The 21194-nt window shown below is 34.2% G+C and overlaps 1 protein-coding gene across 2 annotated transcripts in view; it reads left to right on the top strand.

Moving 5' to 3' along the window:
• Window positions 1-21194, top strand: part of LOC105219547 (nitric oxide synthase-like) — a 174514-nt gene that overhangs the window by 21505 nt on the left and 131815 nt on the right. For both annotated transcript variants that reach the window (XM_054226417.1, XM_011195764.3), the window contains 2 exons: window positions 5100-5236; window positions 8547-8709. In XM_054226417.1, coding sequence (XP_054082392.1) covers window positions 5100-5236; window positions 8547-8709 — 300 coding nt within the window. The remainder of the gene's footprint in view (window positions 1-5099; window positions 5237-8546; window positions 8710-21194) is intronic.

Below are 21194 nucleotides of genomic sequence, written 5' to 3'. Positions count from 1 at the left end.
TTAACGTGTGTAATCAACAATAAATTCTTTTTAATAAATAGTTATAGAATTGTAAGTTGACATTAAATTAAGGACGTAGAAAGCTCATTTCGAATAGTCGAATGTGGTTCAAGTGTAAGATAGGTCATAGAAAATCAAATATATTGCTTAAATTTTTGCTTTCTACGATTGCTATTTCTTAAACAAGTAAGGAAAGGCTAAGTTCGGGTGCAGCCGAACATTTTATACTCTCGCAATTTATTGAAGAATCTTACAAACATACAAAATTTACCCATAAATTCGGCATAAAGTTTAATAGAATAACTATATGGGCTGAGGTAATTCTTCCATTTTCACCAGCAGGGTACACTATATCCAAGACTATACGCGCACTTAATTTTGCAAAGATATCTCACATATTAACCAATACATATATGTGGAATAAAGCCCACCGTATTTTTGAAAAACCTATAATTAGGTGTATGGGAGCTAGGAGATGTTATGACCCAATTTTAATAATTTTTTTAACAGAACACTATTAGGAGAAAACAATTTCCTCTGAATTACATTAAATTATCTAAGAGTTTTACCCAAATTTTCGGTTAAAATTTACCCTTAAGCGCTGAGTTTAATATGTTCGATATCTGGGGCTTTGAAAAGTTATTGTCAGTTTTCGCCAATTTTTTCACAAGTGAAGTCAGAGATGATATGTACTATTTGTGTAAAGTTTTATTCCGCTATCTTCATTGGTTCCTTATGTAGACATGATAAAGTGAAGCATTCAGATGGAATTAAAAATTGAGTTATATGGGAAGTAGGCGTGGTTTTGAACCGATTTCGCCCATATTCCACTCGTGTCATCAGGGTGTCAAAAAAACTACACCCAAATATGCCCCTTCCTAGTGCGATCCCTTATTCCAAATTTTACTTTTATAACTTCATTTATGACTTAGTTATGACACTTTATGTGTTTTTGGTTTTCGCCATTTTGTGGGCGTGGCAATGGTCCGATTTCGCCCATTTTCGAAAGCAACCCTCTCACTGTGCTTTCTTTATATATAGTAAGGTAAACGATTTAGATCAACATCAAAGTTTTGGTATATGGGAAGTAGACGTGTTTGTGAACCGATTTGGCTCATTTTCAAAACATATCATAGAGATGCTATGAAAATGTTTTGAAATTTCATTGAAATTTGTCGAGTAGTTTCGGAGATATGGTTTTTGACCCATAAGTGGGCGGAGTCACGCCAATTTAATATTAAACTAATTTGAGTGCAGCTGCCTGTACCATTTTTATACTCTCGCAACAAAAGTTGCTAAAGAGAGTATTATAGTTTTGTTCACATAACGGTTGGTTGTAAGTCCTAAAACTAAATGAGTTAGATATATATATACATATATATATATATTATGCGTAGGAACCGCTTTAAGCGATTATAGCCAAATCCACCAGAGCGCGCCATTCATTCCTCCTTTTTGCTTTTTGGCGCCAACTGGAAACACCAAGTGAAGCCAGGTCACTTTGCACTTGGTCTTTCCACCGGAGTGGAGATCGTCCTCTTCCGCGGCTTCCACCAGCTGGTACTGCATCGAATACTTTCAGAGCTGGAGTGTTTTCTTCCATCCGTACAACATGACCTAGCCAGCGTAGCCGCTGTCTTTTTATTCGCTGAACTATGTCAATGTCGTCGTATAAATCGTACAGCTCATCGTTCCATCGTCTTCGGTATTCGCCGTTGCCAATGTTTAGAGGACCATAAATCTTGCGCAAAGCCTTTCTCTCGAAAAAGCTTTTATAGCCGTATTAGTTTTGCAGGGATACCAAATGAGTTAGATATAGGGTTATATATACCAAAAGTGATCAGGGTGGACAGTAAAGTTCAAGTCCGGATGTCTGTCTGTCCGTCCGTCCGCGCAAGCTGTAACTTGAGTTGATTAAGATATCTTGATTAAACTTGGAAGATTTATTTCTTGTCTCCATAAGAAGGTTAAGTTCGAAAACGGGTGTAATCGGACCATAAATAAAGCTATGGAAGTAAAATTTGGTACAAAGGATCGTAATATGAAGGGGCATATTTGGATGTAATTTTTTTGGAGAATTGGGCGTGGCACCGGTTTATAATATCTTCCCAGCTTCCGAATAATATGTTGTGAAAATAGTCCAAATCGGATCACAACCACGCTTACTTCCCACATGCCAGAACTAGTGAAGATATCGGTACAGAACTCTGCAAACATACTGCATTTAAAGAATGGCATAGCCCTTCTAAAAATCGTCGAAATCGGTCCATAAGTTTTCAAGACCCTATATATCGAAAATTATAGGTAAGTCCCTCAGACATTTAGAAGAAATTCAGAGGGAATATATTTCTTCACATAATATGTCTCCGTGCGAAAAATTAGTGAAATCGGGTCATAACTTACCCTTTCTCACATATATATAATATTAGGGATCTCAAATTTTCAATGGACTTTATACCATATATATGCCTAATATGTGTGTCAAGTTGTTTGTTATATTAATAAAATTGCATCAATAAGTTGCGAGAGTATAAAATGTTCGGTGACACCCGAACTCTTTCCCAAACAAATTACATCCAAATATACCCCTTCCTAGTACGATCCTTTGTACCAAATTTCATTTTCATATTGTATTTATGGGTTAGGTTTTCGATTTTCGCCATTTTGTGGGCGTTGCAGTGGTCCATTTGCCATTTTTAATAATGTGTACCAAGTTTCGTCAAGATATAGTATTAATTTTTACTCAATGTTACCCGTTGCACGGATTTTAACTCGCCTCGTCATCCTGATCATTTTGATATATGTATATAACCATATATCTAACTCGTTTAATTTTATGACTTACAAACAACCGTTATATGAACAAAATTATTATACTCTCTTAGCAACTTTGTTGCAAGAGTATACAAATCTAAATATGTATTTCGCTTATTTTATAAAAAACATAAACATAAAAGTGTATGTGTGTTACGAAGTGCTCAGGCATAATCGTTGAGCAACTGGAGGCGGAAGCTGTTGTAATTATTGCGGTATGCCAGATTCTTGTGAATGTAAACTAAGCTGTATGTTAAAAAGTCCTGAAAACCCGCAAGCGCTAGGTTACCTAAAGAACGAAAATTACATATACGTTTATTTAAGTTAACGTAACCTGAAACCAGTTCTTGAATTCGGTTGCAAATATTTATTTATTCCGTATGCAAATTGGTGTTTAAAACATTAAATTATTTAAATCGAATGGGCTGTTTTTGCAGACGAAATCTCGTATTGAGAAATCTAACACCTGAAATTAAATTGAAGAAAAGGCGGAATATAGAATACAAATATTACATATAGAAAACAAATATTAACTGAAATATAAGTTAGGTTAGTTTTATTAATCGATAATCGACTCATTTAAATTTTTTGTCCAAAAGCTCAAATTTATTGAGATGACACTTCAGCGGGAAAGGTACTTAAATGAACCCCACTTAAGTACCTCGAGGTACTTACCAAGTTTTTTCTCAAGTACATACTTCAATATATATATTTTTTTCTTTTAGAAGGAGAGTCACATTAATGTCTTATTAATAACAAAAATACTTATTAGTAAGAAAAAATATGAAAAAAACATTACGAAACTATGTATAAGAATGACTTATATATTGAACCTTTTTATACTCTCGCAACATGTTGCACAGAGTATTATAGTTTTGTACACACAACGGTTGTTTGTGTCACCAAGAAATAAAATAGTTAGATATGGGGTTATATATGTATAAATGATCAGGATGACAAGTGGAGTTGAAATCCGGATGTCTGTCCGTCCGTCTGTCCGTGCAAGCGATAACTTGAGTAAAAATTAAGATATCTTAATGAAACTTGGAACACATATTCCTTGGCACCCTGAGGAGGTTGCTTTCCACTGCCACGCCCACAAAATGGCGAAAACCGAAAACCTATACAGTGTCATAACTAAGCCATAAATAAAGTTATGAAAATAAAATTTGGAACATAAGATCGCATTAAGGAGGGGCACATTTGGATGTAATTTTTTTTATGTGGGCGTGACCCCGCCCCCAAATCGGTTATTTATATATATCTTGCAAACCAAAAAAACTGTATAAACCAATCTTTCTGCAGTCGTTTCTTTTAGCCATTTCCTTATACAGTCCAAAAATAAAAGAAATCGGATAATAACCACGCCCACCTCCCATACAAAGGTTAGGTTGAAAATGACTAAAAGTGCGTTAACTCACTAACGAAAAACGTCAGAAACACTAAATTTTACAGAAGAAATATCAGAAAGAAGCTGGACTGAGATTTTTTTACCAAATGGAAAATGGGCGTGGCGTCGCCCACTTATGGGTCAAAAACCAAAATTCGGTATATAACACTTTCGTGACACCCTGATGACTCGTGTGGAATATGAGCGAAATCGGTTGACAACCACGCCTACTTCCCATATAACTCAATTTTGAATTCTTCTGATTCGTTCACTTTAAAATATATACATTAAGAACCAATGAAGATAGCGGAATAAAACTTTACACAAATACTGTATTTAAGCTGTGACACCACTTGTGGAAAAATTGTCAAAATCGGACCATGAATTTGCAAGGCCCCTGATATCGAACATGAAGAACTCGGTGCCTAAGAATAATTTTTCACCGAAAATATAGGTAAATCTCTCAGATATTTTAATGTAATTCATTCCCTCGGGTCATAACTTCCCTCAGATCCCATATACCTAATTATAGGTAATATAAAATTAAGTCAGCCTATAGTCTTCGATATATTGTATCTTGGTGGTGAAAACATGTGAAATAGATCAAGAATTACCTCAGTCCCCATATAGTATTTATGATGATTTTCGTTATTCTATTGAATTTTATGCAGAATATATGGGTCGAATTGTGTTATCTTTATAAAATTACATCAATAAATTGCGAGAGTACAAAATGTTCGGTTGCACCCGTAAGCCACTGACTCTATCATACACATAGATTTTAAAATATTTAATGCTACCTATATTTACTCAAAGTATGAGAATGAAACATTGCATACATTGTTATTTTTGGAATCGTATATATTAATACAATATTGTATGTTGTTATTTTCAGTCACTATCTTGTTCGAAGGCAACATGTATGAGCAGCGTAATGGCCCTAGGTACGGCCCCAGTTGAAGCGCGAAAGTCCGATGTAGTTATGGAACATGCCAAAGATTTTTTGGATCAATACTTTACGTCAATAAAGAGGTAAGTAATTGGGATTTGCAGTTTTAGTTATAAATTTCGTAGATTTATAATTAATAAGTAATGCCAGAATTATATGTGCAGATACTTTGCACGCAGAACTGCACAAAATTCTACAGCTAAAATACATGTGCGGCAATTAATCTCAATTGCACTATATACTATCGCATCATAAAAATTAATCAATATTATATTCGGTTAAAAAAGCAAAACCTTGCTTAATTGTCACTAGCTTGCAGTAGAGAAACAGAACTTTTCAGAATGCTGCCAGACATTGCTCAAAAATAAAATATTTGCAGATCTGCATTGAGGTGCACAATTTTAACTGTCAAATCAGTACAAATTTCTTTTCTGCAAACCTTTTTGCATGTATGACCCAGAATATTGCAACTGATGCGGGTTATTTTTGCTCTGAGGAGATTGATATTCCAAATGAGCAAAAGATAACCTACAAAACTTAACATTTTCTTAAACAAATTAAAATAAACAAATAGGACAATAACTATGCTGACATCCATGGGCGAAATCACATATGTATATGGGTGAAATCGTTGCAGTACAATATCTTGACCCATATCTTTTATTGCTCCTGTGTACCGAAAATGATGAAACTATTTTAGATGGTAATATTTCACTATAATATATAAGACTGAGTGGAATCTTGAGTAGTAATTTATACCAAATAATATGACACCTAACGTCTTAAGCATCTCAGACTTTGCTAAATATCTCAATAGCAATATAGCGTATGTAAGTTAAATGATATGAAACTTTTTATTGAACATTATTATTTAGTGCAAAAATAGGATGATATTATGATATACTTGTATGTATGTATGTTTGTTTGTTTGTAAATTTTTCCAGTACTGACAATGCAAGAAGGCGATCAAATATTTGAGCCGATTTCATTCATTTTCACCAGCAAGGTGCACTATACGTAGCTATACGCTTACTTAATTTTGCTAATATATCTCACATATTAACCAATACATATATGTGAAATAAAGCCCACCGTATTAATGAAAAACCTATAATTAGGTATATGGGAGCTAGGAGATGTTATGACTCGATTTTAATAATTTTTGGAACAGAGACACACTATTAGAAGAAAACAATTTCCTCTGAATTACATTAAATTATCTCAGAGATTTACCAATATTTTCGGTTAAAATTTACCCTTAGGCGCTGAGTTCAACATGTGCGATATCTGGGGCCTTTTTTCCAAATGAAGCCAGTGCATATCATTGCACTATTTGTGTAAAATTTTATTCCGCTATCTTCATTGGTTCTTTATCAGATGGAATTCAAAATTGAGTTATAAGGAAAGTAGTCATGGTTGTGATCCGATTTCGCCCATTTTTTATCCGTGTTATCAGGGTATCAAGAAAATATTTTATACCGAATTTCATTCGAATCGGTCGAGTAGTTCCTGAGATATGGTTGTGATCTTAGTGCAGCTTCCTTCTGCTATTTCTTCTATAAATCCGTGCAAGCGATAACTTGAGTAAAAATGAAGATATCTTGACGAAACTTGGTACATATATTCCTTGGCACCCTGAGCAGGTTGGTATTGAAAATAGGCGAAATCGGACCACAGCCACACCCACAAATGGCGAAAACTGAAAACCTATAAATAATAAAATTTGGCATAAAGAATCGCACTAGGAAGGGGCATATCTGAATGTATTTTTTTTTTTAAGTGGGCGTGCCACCGCCCCTAAATACGTTTTTTTATACCCATCACTCACCTCCCATACAAAGGTTATGTTGAAAATTACTAAAAGTGAGTTAACTCACAGGCGAAAAACGTCTGAAGCACAAAATTTTACTGAAGAAATAGCAGAAAGAAGCTGTACTCAGCTGGCATCGCCCAATTATGCGTCAAAACCATATCTCTGGAACTACTCTACCGATTTCATAATTGGACTTTATGTCGAATATATGGGTCAAATTGTGTGTTATCTTAATAAAACTATATCAATAAATTGAGTGAGTCCTTATTGTTTTTTTTTTACTTCTTTTTTTATTTTTAGCATTTGTCCGGTTTTGCCTATCTACAATTCAATCTCCTATTGCTAATTGTAATGTGTACGAAGTTTTAGTAAGATATATAGATATATATAGATATATAGATTGCGACTAAAGTTTGAAATATAAACTATTTGCACCAAACTGTAGACGTGTTCAACATTTCATTAAAATCGGTTCAGTAGTTTAGGCGCCAATCCCGGACAAACAACGTGACATGAAATGTTTATATATACATATATACTAGCAGACCGCTCCGGCTTCGAACGGGTTTAAACAAACATTTCAACAGTTATGAACTAAAACTTTACTACGTTGGGAACGCTCAGAGCTCGACGCTCTAGTTCGAGCTTGTATATTTCTAATACTTTGTTCTTTAAGCCTCTACTCTACGTACTCGACTCTTAAGCGCGTACTTGGGAGGTTTTGTTCAGCAAGAAGCTGCGAGCATTCGTTACTCGACTCTCTGGCATGCGATTGCGATGCGAAGAGAATGACTTGCAACACAATTTTCAGTTTCAGATTAAGATTCTGGGAATTATTTCCAGAAAGTTGAGATACTAGCAATAAATATAGCCTATGTTAATCTGGATGAATGTAGCTTTCCAATGGTGAAAGAAATCTATACAGGTGTTTTTGTGGATATTCGTTACAAACATACAAACAAATCGTTCCTCTTTAAAATTATATATATAGATATACAGTGGAATTTCCATAACTCGAACTTCTATAACTCGAAGTTTTCCATAACCCGAACTTTTGAAATGGCAATAGAAGTAAAATTACATACATAAATCAAACTTTTCGATCAGGGAATATTTCAAAATTTAAAATTTTGCTATCGAGGCAGTATTTTAAAAGAGTCTCTCTATTTCGTATGGAGACGAACAAAAAATATGATATTATACTTATTGATTACATACATCATGTAACAAAGGCATGATGAAAATGAAACTAAATTTTACAGCTTTTTGGAAAATTGCATGTTTTTATAAAAATTCTATAACTCAAAGTCTCTCTAACTCGAAGTTTTTTTGTGTTGTGTTTTGTGTTTTTTTGTGGTGATTTGAGTTAGAGAAGTTCCACTATATATATATTTATGGTAGTATATACATATTTCGACTATACACTAAGAATAAGTGAGCACATAATGAGCTTGTATATATTGAGGACAATAAGTGTATATATTTAACCGTTGAATAATTTAAAAACTATATACATACTGTCATCAATACATATATACCAGTTTAGTTATAAAAAATTATTTATTTATTAACATTTTTAGAGCTTCAAGCGTTGCTCACGATACTCGTTGGAAACAAGTTCGACAGAATATCGAATCCTGTGGCTCTTACCAACTTACAGAAACCGAACTGATTTATGGTGCAAAATTGGCCTGGCGAAATTCATCGCGCTGCATTGGACGCATACAGTGGTCCAAATTACAGGTGAGATAAAAAAATAGCCAAACGATATTTAATATACATATATAAACCTACATATATACTATACGAAATTATTACAAATATCTATGTGCGTTTGTGTAACTGAAATTTTATTTTGGGGACAATTTTGTGTCAGTGGTATTTGTTTAGCAAATTCGTATAAAGTTATCTGATTCGGGACGACAATGTTTGTGGAGGATGCAAAATGGTTTACAGCAATAATCTGGTTGACATTTTAACATGCAAAGCTGATTAAACTTTTCAATATACATATGTGCATATATATACACATATTATCTGTTTAAATAATTTAAACTTATACCGAATTTCATTGAAATCGGTCGAATAGTTCCTGAGAAGTGTAAGTGGGCGACGCCACGCCCATTTTCCATTTTGTAAAAAAAATCTGAGTACAGCTTCCTTCTCCCATTTTTTCTGCAAAATTTACGGTTTTTGATGTTATTCGTTAGTGAGTTTACGCACTTTTAGTAATTTTAAACATAACCTTCGTATGGGAGGTGGGCGTGGTTATTATCCGATTTCCACTATTTTCGTGGTGTATGATGGGGTACGTAAGGGAAACGACTGCATAAAGTTTGGTTTGTTTAGCTTTATTGGTTTGCGAGATAAATATAATAAACCTATTTGTGGGCGTGGCCCCGCCCCTTCCTCAAAAAATTTACACTATGCCCCTTTCTAGTGCGATCCTTTAAAATTATCACGTACTTGAATCTAAACTAGAAAAAAAAACAAAAACAAAAAAAAATTAAAAATTTGAAAAATACAAAAAAATTAAAAAAAATATTAAAAAATAAAAAAAACAAAAAGGGATTAAATGTCTGCTACGTCCACGTCGTTAATCCTGGGTTACGCTAAATTCTGATAATAATAGTGCATAAATCAATGATTTTTCATCATGTTCTGAGTTGGTTTTTTATTTGTAGCTCATACCAATATTGCTGTCCCAAAATTCCATTTGGGGGGTAAAAAGGTGATGAAATAAGGAACATTTTAAGATATTTTCGAAAAATATCGAAGGGGGCATAAATTGTTAAAAATTAAAAAAAAATTTTATTTTCTTTTTTTGCTATGAAATATTAATTTTAAAAATGTTTACGATACACAGTTTTAAAGTTTGAGAAATTCTGTACAAAAAAGTCACATGGTGTTTTAAAATCTGTTCATTAGTTTTAAAGTTACAAACAACTTTGGCTCCTTATAATATGGCAACCCCGCGTTGCACAGACCTAAAACCATATGTTTTATTTTAGGTTTTACATGTACTATAAGATATATCATTGCCAAAAAAAATAAAGAACTTTTTTTCAAGTGGCTTTTTTTCCAGAGAATGCCCAAAATAAGGAACCGATAAAGATAGCGAAATAAAACTTTACACAAATACTGTATTTGAGCTGTGACATCACTTGTGGAAAAATTGTCAAAATCGAACCATGACTTTTCAAGGCCCCTGATATCAAACATGAAGAACTCAGTGCCTAAGGGTAATTTTTCAACGAAAATATAGGTAGATCTCTAAATAAATTGAGAGAGTATAAAATGTTCGGTTGCACCCGAACTTAGCCTTTCCTTACTTGTTTTGTCAGTATTTTTAAATATCAGAAGGATAATGAATTAATAATTCTATCAAATGAAGATTGAAAATAATATTTTATAGAATTTAATATTAGACCAATGTTAAATTCTGAATTTGCTTATATAAAATAGAGATTTATGACACGATTTTCCTGCAGGGTTTATTTCATACGTATTTCTTTTATTTTAGTTAACTACATACATAAATCAGTAAACATTAACAGTAAAGTAAAACGAAAAGTTTAAGCAATAAAAACTTAATATAATAAATCGTCTATAATATCGTTATTGTCGTATTCCTTAAGAAATGCCTCAATTTTGGTAGTGCTAAGAATTCCGAGCTGCAGAACTAAATAGAGAGGGTACAATCTTCTACAAGAGTGTACAGCTCCTGGCGTATGCCGATGATATTGATATCATCGGTAGCAACAACCGCGCCGTTTGTTCTGCGTTTTCCAGACTAGATAAAGAAGCGAAGCGTATGGGTCTGGTGGTGAATGAGGACAAGACGAAATATCTCCTGTCATCAAACAAACAGTCAGCGCACTCGCGTCTTGGCTCCCACGTCACTGTTGACAGTCATAACTTTGAAGTTGTAGATAATTTCGTTTATCTGGGAACCAGCATTAACAACACCAACAATGTCAGCCTTGAAATCCAACGCAGAATCACTCTTGCCAACAGGTGCTACTTTGGACTGAGTAGGCAATTGAAAAGTAAAGTCCTCTCTCGACGAACCAAAATCAAACTCTATAAGTCGCTCATTATTCCCGTCCTGATGTATGGCGCTGAAGCGTGGACGATGACAACATCCGATGAGACGACTCTTGGGGTTTTCGAGAGAAAGGTTTTGCGTAAGATTTATGGTCCTCTAAACATTGGAAACGGCGCATACCGCAGGCGATGGAACGATGAGCTGTACGATTTATACGACGACATTGACATAGTTCAGCGAATAAAAAGACAGCGGCTACGCTGGCTAGGTCATGTTGTACGGATGGAAGAAAACACTCCAGCTCTGAAAGTATTCGATGCAGTACCCGCTGGAGGAAGCCGCGGAAGAGGACGACCTCCACTCCGGTGGAAAGACCAAGTGCAAAGTGACCTGGCTTCACTTGGTGTTTCCAGTTGGCGCCAAAAAGCAAAAAGGAGGAATGAGTGGCGCGCTCTGGTGGATTCGGCTATAATCGCTTAAAGCGGTTCCTACGCCAAATATATATATATATAAGAATTCCGTTATATGATAGCTGATATTTCCCAATATTAACCGCGTCCTCTCTTTGAAATATAAAACACTACTTTGTTATGGTCATTAATTATACTCTAATCCAAATATTCCGATTACATAAAAACTTAAAACAGCGGAAGTGAAACCAAGAACAAAAATATCATTAAAGCAAGAGAGCGAAAACAAAAGACCCCCAGGCGTTGTTTTTGTTTTAATATTTCTTTTCAAACCGATACTTGAAATTATTTTGAAGTGGCCACTTCTGTAGCTTCTACTACATAAGTTTCTTGTGCATTAAAAGTTTTTCTCTCCCCAGAGTGTAAATAGTTTGCTGCATTTATTGGAAATACATTTTGTGTGTTTCGGCAAATTCACTATCCCCCGCCCACTCTCTTGTGCGTATTTTCATATATGCGTGTAGAGTTTTTTGATTTAAAACATCACGAACATGGCCACTCATAGTTGAAGTGGTTTCCTTAATTAAGTTTACACTTGAATTAAACCTAAAGTGTGTCTTTGATTATTGTGTTTTGATGTGTTCCCTGTTATTATTTGCCTGTAAGGCCAATGGAGAATCATGGCGTGAAATTGGAATTTAAATTTTCAATAAAATTTTCTTGCATGCTGTAAACTATACTTACATACAAAACAACTTATTTACAAAAAAAAATATTATCTGCTTAAATTTAGTGCTTTTAGTAGCGTTCACAGCTATAAAATAGTAAATCGATAACCAGTTGAAATTTCAAAACTGTTTATAGGGTTACATTAATTTCGGCTTACCAGAAGTATTTGATATGATAAGTTTTGCTAAGATGTATTTAAATGTATGAGTTATTAAAGCTTAGTAAAAAATAACTGAAGAAAAATGAAATGTGATTTTTACTTAAAAATGGCAATGAGTGCTCTTTACGAGTATGTTGCTTTTAATTGCTCACATATTGCGCTTATATACTGATTTAAATCCATTCACGCCATAGTTGTTGAACGCCATTCCATTAAGCGCTCGAAGCAGTGAAACTGTATATCGTAATAAGTGAAATACTCGTATATGCAAGTCTGCGAAAATTCGTTCAGAGCATGTGTATCATCAAAGTGTCTAGTATATTTGCATAGGTGGACATCAAAATTTATGCTGAAAAATTTGGCAATTTATGAAACTTTTGGCAATTTGCATTTTTAACTAATATAAAATTCTTAAGAGAAGAGTGCATACAATTTCAAACTTTTGTCTAGCGTGACTTATAAACACGTGCAATTTTTCGAAAGCATAATTTAATGTCTTAGATATCTAATGTAATATTAGTGAAAGATGAGACAAATTAAAGGTCCTTAAGAAATGCTAATGCGCATCGAAAATTTATGGTGACAGACAGTTTTTTGGCAGCATTGTCAACTCAAATTTGGTAAATTCAGAAAGGTGCACGAAATAGTTGTGCATTACTAATTGCATTAGAAGGGATGAAATGCGCAAGTTAAAGCAAATTAACCCTGTAAATGTAGATTAGCGGTGTGTGGGTCCGGAATTTGTCCGCTTGATTTGTGTCTTAAATGTTATGCACAAGATTGAATATGTACATATGCATATAGTACAAACATAAAAATATAAAATTCCAGAACGAATTCACAATATCATTATTTAGTACGGCATTTTACTCGATACCTTTTTGGATATCCTGCACATATAACTGTTGCTACAATAATATAGATATTTCTCAGTATGCTTAGGATCGGTGCTCTGCAAAACAGCGTAGACGGGTGAATAATTTTCGAAATGAAAGCATTGAATTCAAAGTGTGGATTCCAGATAATTATTTGTGAATATATGGGTCTCCATTTCTTATTTTCAATTTTGCTGGATTTAAACAATTAAGTTTTTATACTCTCGCAACAAAAGTTGCTAAAGAGAGTATTATAGTTTTGTTCACCTAACGGTTGTTTGTAAGTCCTAAAACTAAACGATATACCAAAGTGATCAGGGTGACGAGTAAAGTTCAAATTCGGATGTCTGTCTGTCCGTCCGTCCGTCTGTCCGTCTGTCCGTCCGTGCAAGTTGTAACTTGAGTAAAAATTGAGATATCTTAATGAAACTTGGAACACGCGTTCCTTGGCACCATAAGAAGGTTAAGTTCGAAAATGGGCGGAAGCGGACCACTGCCACGCCCACAAAATGGCGATAACCAAAAACACATAAAGAGCTATAACTAAGCCATAAATAAAGTTATGAAAATAAAATTTGGAACATAGGATCGCATTAGGGAGGGGCATATTTGAATGTAATTTTTTTTGGAAAAGTGGGCGTGACCCCGCCCCCAAATAGGTTTTTTATATATATCTTGCAAACCAATAAAGGTATATAAACCAAACTTTCTGCAGTCATTTCTTTTCGCCGTTTCCTTATACAGTCCAAAAATGAAAGAAATCGGATAATAACCACGCCCACCTCCCATACAAAGGTTAGGTTGAAAATGACTAAAAGTGCGTTAACTCACTAACGAGAATCGTCAGAAACACAAAATTTCACAGAAATGATAGCAGAAGGAAGCTGCACTCAGATCTTTTTACAAAATGGGAAATGGACGTGGCATCGCCCACTTATGGGTCAAAAACCATATCTCAGGAACTACTCGACAGATTTCAATGAAATTCGGTATATAATATTTTATTGACACCCTGATGACATGTGTGGAAAATGGATGAAATCGGTTCACAACCACGACTACTTTCTTTATAACTCACTTTTGAATTCCATCTGAATCCTTCAATTTATAACATATACATTAGGAACCAATGATGATAGCGAAATAAAACTTTACACAAATACAGTATATGATCTGTGGCATCACTTGTGAAAAAATTGTCGAAAACGGACTATAACTTTTCAAGGCCCCAGATATCGAACATGTTGAACTCAGCGCCTAAATTTTAACCGAAAATATGGGTAAATCTCTCAACTAATTTAATGTAATTAAGAGGAAATTGTTTTCTTCCAATAGTGTGTCTCTGTTCCAAAAATTATTAAAATCGGGTCACAACATCTCTTAGCTCCCATATACATAATTATAGGTTTCGCAAAAATATCATCCGCTAGCTCCCATATACCTAATTAAAGGTTTTTCAAAAATTCGTTGGGCTTTATTACGCATATATGTATTGGTTAATATGTGATATATCTTAGCAAAATTAAGTGAGCGTATAGTATTGCATATAGTGTACCTTGCTGGTGAAATTGAATGAAATCGGTTCAGGAATTACCTCAGCCCTCATACACTATATAGGACGATTTTCGTTATTCTATTAAACTTTATGCCGAATTTATGGGTAAATTTGTGCGTTATCTTAATAAAATTTCTTCAATAAATTGCGAGAGTATAAAATGTTCGGTTACACCCGAACTTAGCCTTTCCTTACTTGTTATAATTTAATTTCTAGGATTTTTGTAGGTTTCTGCAATTGATTAATCCACTTCATCGGTCCAACATTTATTTTTACACTCTCGCAACAAAGTTGCTAAGTTTTTTTCACCTAACGATTGTTTGTAACACCTAAAACTAATCGAGTTAGGTATGGAGTTATATATACCAAAGTGATCAGGGTGACGAGTAGATTTGAAGTCCGGATGTCTGTCTGTCCGTCTGTGCAAGCGATAACTTTAGTAAAAATTGAGATATCTTGATGAAACTTGGTACACATATTCCTTGGCCCCATAAGAAGGTTGCTTTCGAAGATGGTCGAAATCGCTCTACTGCCACGCCCACATAATGGCGAAAACCGAAAACAGATAAAGTGCCATAACTAAGTCATAAATAAACCTATAAAAGATATAAAGATCGCACTAGGAAGGGGCTTATTTGGATGTAAGTTTTTCGGGAAAGTGGGCGTGGCCCCGTCTCTTATTAAGTTTTTTGTACATACATATCTATATCAATCAAACTTTCTAGAGTCGTTTCTTTTAGATACTATCTTATACAGTCCAAAAATGGAGGAAATCGGATAATAAGCAAGCCTACCTCCCATACAAAGTTTATGTTGAAAACTACTAAAATAGTTTAATTCAGTTAGGGAAAACACTAGAAACCTTAAATTTCATTATAAAGAAGGTACAGAATGGCTGCACTCAAATTGGTATACAAAATTTTAAATGGGTGTGGCTCCTCCCATAATATTATTCTTTTAATAATACAGGGTGGCTGATGAATTTTGCTACGCTACATTAAGAAACTCAAATAATTTTTTTTCAGTGTATGGAATTCATTTTTCTTTTATTCATGTTAAAGCTCATTAAATTTTATTAAATATAGCTTAAATAGTTTTAAAAATAATGGAATTTAAATGCCCCGTTGATGCATGTGCAGCATCTTACCTTTTTTCTTTTGTATGGCAGCAGCTACAGCAGCGATTGTTTCCTCCGTTCGAACTGAAGGGTTTCGATGGTAAGGTCTTCTGTTGATTGTCCCATGCTCGGCAAAATTGTTTAATTGTTTACAAGTCTCATTAAGGTCCATCTGCTCGGAGGATTGCCTATACTCTCTTTGAACCGAAACCACGGACTCCAGTGCGTGATAGCGGCGGACAATCCAAATTCTTGTTTCAGTGTCCCAGTTATCAATTTTTGTTAAATGTAAAAGTCAATCTGCAAAATAAAAAAAAATTAACCAGATTCATTAAATAGAAAAAAAGTTATTTAATTTTTTTCTTGGTTGCGGCTTTCATCAGCCACCCTGTATGTCTCTGTGCCAAAAATTAGTGAAATCGGGTCGACCTCCCCTAGTACCCATATACCTAATATTAGGGTTTCCAACTTTCAATGGACTTTATGCCATTTATATGACGAATATGTAGGTCAAATTGTGTGTTATATTATTTAATAAAATTAAATAAATAAATTGCGAGAGTATAAAATATTCGGTTATACCCGAACTTAGCCCTTCGTTACTTGTTTCTACCATTTATTTGTTTGAGGTTTACTCTTAATAGAATACTTCTGATTTATAATCGACACAACTCTGCTCCTAAAAGAGAAAGACAACGAAATAGTGTATTTATTTGTATTTTAAAGAATAAAAGTATATACAATATATGTATATGTATACTATCGCAACATGTTGTAAAGAGAGTATAACAGTTTTGTTCACATAACGGCAAGCGATAATTTGTGTAAAAATTGAGATTCGTTTTCTGGCTGGGCGGAATCGCACCACTGCCACGAAATGGAAGTAAAATTTGGTACATTGGATCACATTAGGGAGGAGCATATACAGTGGAACTTCCATAACTCGAACTTTTGGAGTGGCAATAGCGTTTAGAAGCCAAATTACATGCATACAAATTTCCTTCCATAACTCGAACTTTTGAATTGGTAATAGAAGGTAACTTTCATACAAATTTCGTTCCATAAATCGAATTTTTCGACAAGGGCATATTACAAAATTTTAAATTTTACTATCAAGGCAGAATTTTAAAAGAGTCGAAGTCTCGAAGTCTCTCTAACTCGAAGTTTTTTTGTGGATTAGAGGGTGGAGAAATTCCACTGTATCTCAAAGGCTACTAAAGCTATCTGAACCAAACTTTCTCGAGTCATTTCATTTAGGTATTTCATTATGCACCATGAAAAATTATGAAATGGGATTTTAACCACGCCTTTTTCTCATACAAAGGTTATGCTGAAAATTACTAAAAGTGCTTTAATTCAGTAAGGAAAAACACCAGAAATCCTAAATTTAATGGCTAAGATGGTACAGGAAAACTGCACGATATTAAATTATCAGAGAGATTTATCCATATTTTCGGTTAAAATTTACCCTTAGGCGCGGAGTTCAACATGTGCGATAACAGGGGTCTTGAAAAGTTATAGTCCGTTTTCGACAATTTTTTCTCAAGGTTTGTGGTGGTCTAATAAAACACGCTTCATATGTCTCCGTTCCAAAAATGAGTTATATCGGGTCATAACTTCCCCTAGCTCACATAAGCTAAGATGGTACAGGAAAACTGCACGATATTTGATTCGATAACATTTTCTTGGCATCCCAATGATATCGTTTGAAAATAAACTAAATCGGTTAACAACCATGCCTACTTCTTACAATTTTGAAAGCCAACTATTTTCGTTCACTTTACAATACTATATACATAAGTTAAGCACCAGTGAAGATATCGGAAAAAAACTTTGCACAAATGCTGTATTACTAGTGTGACATTGAATAAATAATATAAAAATCGCCGAAATCAGGCTATATGTTTTCAAGTCCTCAGATATCGAACACGTAAACACATGGTATTCTAAAGAAATTCAAAGGATATATGTTTTTTGCAATAGTGTACCCCTGTGCCAAATTGGCAAAATAAGGTCAATACTTCTTTTAGCCCCCATACACTTCATATAAAGAATTTTCAACATCCGGCGAACTTTGTATCGCTTATACCGTTCATACCGGTTAATTTGTGAGATATATTGGAAAAATTTAGTGAAAGTAAAATCTTGGATATACAGGCAGGTTCTGGAATCCGAGTGAATGTGAAATTTAAAATGAATACAAAAACGAGCGAATTTGATTTTCGAGTTTTGAAAAAATGTGAAATTTTTTCATTTTCGTTCTCGTTTTCATTCCGGTATATAAATGAATGACAGCTTTCAGGGCAATGTTAAGAAACATATTGTAATATGGACTTACTCATAATGTCAAAATCATTGCATATAAAATAAAACAGTGTATACATAAAACTAATATGAATATACATATACCTAGTTAAGAAATTAGAATTAAGAAATGTATTGACGAAAGAAATTTGAATAAAGAAAATCAGAGCCAAACGTTCACATCTTTACTGCACATATGTACATACATAGCTCCCGTGGGGATAACCGGAAGGTGTATCGTCGCGAAAACCACTATCATTCTCAGGGAGATGGAATATCTAGAGGATTTCAAATGCGGATATTGAAACATTGAGCCACTTTCTCATTGCCCAGGTCAAACTTCGGAGGACCAATTGAACTGTCCCGATTACAAACTACAATAGTTGCCTGTACAAATTCGTAAAATGATCAAAACGCTTTGTCGTCAATTGAGTGTCCTTCTGAGGTGTTTGCAGATTCACAAAGGACTGGCTTTAGCTGTTCAAGTGGGATCTCATGCGAAACAGGGACCAGGCCTTTAACTTAACATAAGGTCTGTTCTTTTATTGGAAACAGCCATTGCAAGTAACCAAAGCAAATTCAGCTATCGAAAGAAATTCAGTACAAAAGATCACTATAAGAAGAAGCATCTACGTATGCAGTTTTTAAGAAAATATTTAGTTATGTTGAAAACTGCTAAAAGTGTGTTAACTCATGACAAAAATCGCCATAAAATTTAATTTGAATAGTGAAGAGGAAAGCTACTGTGGTTACTGTGTATGTCTTCATCTTCGCTGAAATTGTCTGTAATTTCGCAACGAAGTTGCATACTTTTGCATTATGCTATTGGATAATTGTACCTTTCGTAGTGGTCAGTGTATTTTTATTAAAGCCTAGGACAATGTCAATCAGATTTATCTGCATTCTAATCTCTCCCCATAAACTTTAATTTGGTCACATGTTTGCGCGAACCAAATTCACACCTCTATGTGAAATTATTTCCGATTATTTTCCTGCGAATTCGTTTTACAGAACAATTATTTCCACTCGGAATTGCAGAACCTGCCTGATAATGTATCATTTATTATTAATTTTTTTCCTTTTTGTACTCTCGCAACAAAGTTGCTAAAGAGAGTATAATAGTTTTGTCCTAAAACTAAACGAGTTAGATACAAGGTTATACATATATACCAAAGTAATATGTCTGTCCTTCCGTGCAAGCTGTAACTTAAGTAAAAATTGAGATATCTTAATAAAACATGGTGTACCTATTTCTTGGCGCCATAAGAAGGTTAAGTTCGAAGATGGCGATAACCGAAAACCTATTAGGAGCTATAATTAGGCCATAAATTAAGCTATGAAAGTAAAATTTGGTACAAAGGATCGTTCTAGGAAGGGGCATATTTGGATGTAATTTTTTTGGGAAAGTGGGCGTGACCCAACCCTACTAAGTTGTTTGTACATAACATACATGTACATATATAAACCAAACTATCTACAGTCGTTTCTTTTAGGTACTTCTACAGTATATACAGTCCAAAAATGGAGGAAATCGGATTTTAACCAAACCCGCCTCCCATACAAAGGTTTTTTTGAAAACTACTAAAAATGCTTTAACCCTTTATAACTCAACTTAGTAAAAACGGAAAAACTGTATCGTTTCTAATAGATTTCGGATAGAAATGAAATACGTGTTTTATAGTTTAAACAATTTTTTTTTTTTTGGGTGAAAAACAACAAAAAAGGGTATGTGACAGATATGTCACGTTATGTAACAACGTCTCTAAGCTCAATAATAATATTTGTATTTTGTGAATATTTACATGTTTTTAAGAAGTGTGAAATTCTTTGAAGCAGTTGTTTTGCTTGTTGTAGCATAAAGTCACAACACATTTTTCACATACCGTTTGTGATACTCCAACACATCCTGGATGCTTGCAACGAATTCGTTTTTCTGCCCATACCGGCCAGTGTCCAACTTGATTTTGCCAAACTGCCATAGTTGGAACATGTTGGGCTGGGCCCTTATGCTTTTTAGATTGTATCTTGAAACGAAGAGGAATTGAATTTCGTTTCATAGGGGACTTTGTACCCAATTTGCACAACACCGTGGCAACTTCTAAACGAAAATCAGCAGATGACAACTGACTGCCCTCTAATTTTTTTTCTTTATGAGCTCTTTTGTATAAGAGCCAAGCATTAGACACTGCAAGGTCTAAAAAGTGATAAAATAGACGAACGTGCTATCGCTTGCTTATTACCTTATTACTCAATGTTACAGAAATGGTACAAACCTAAACTTCACTATATATTGTATTAGTGAACATTTTTCGAATTATCTTATAGAAATTAAACATAATAGTGAACGTACCTGAACTTTTCCACTAAATATTTTATTAAAACACTGAAAATTTTCTTATTTTTATCTTTTCGGTAATTGCAAGCACGTGCATTCACTAACTTTACCATAGCGAAAAAGAAAGTACCGTTTTATAAATGATGCCAATACATAAAAAACCAGAGAATTTTAAAATTGAAAAATACGGAGTGTGACAGTGCTGGTATATCATACTTAAAAGAGAAAAATTAATTTTCCTATGTTTTGTGCCCTCTAAAAGGGTTTGTAACATATCTGTCACATGATGCTATAAAGGGTTAATTCTGTAAGAAAAACCACCAGAAACCTTAAATTTCATTATAAAGATGGTATGGGAGAGCTTCACTCAAAATGGTAAAAAAAAATTTAAATGGGCGTGGTTCCACCCACTTACGGCTCAAAGCCCATATCTCCGAAACTACTCGACCAATTTCATTGAAATTCGGTTCATAATGTCTTCTTGGCTTCCCAATGATATGTTATGAAAATAGTCCAAAACGGTTCACAGTCACGCCTACTTCCCATATACAAGTATCCAAGCTGAAGTCCATCTGAGGCGTTGACTTTACAATATATAAAGTAAACACGAGTGAAGATATCGGAAAACAAGTAAGGAAAGGCTAAGTTCGGGTGCAACCGAACATTTTATACTCTCGCAATTTATTGAAGACATT

The sequence above is a fragment of the Zeugodacus cucurbitae genome, chromosome 3, assembly GCF_028554725.1.
Source record: "Zeugodacus cucurbitae isolate PBARC_wt_2022May chromosome 3, idZeuCucr1.2, whole genome shotgun sequence".
In the NCBI taxonomy this organism is placed as follows: domain Eukaryota; kingdom Metazoa; phylum Arthropoda; class Insecta; order Diptera; family Tephritidae; genus Zeugodacus; species Zeugodacus cucurbitae.
Note: the sequence above shows the minus strand (reverse complement) of the source record. Positions and strands in the feature narration are given on the sequence as shown.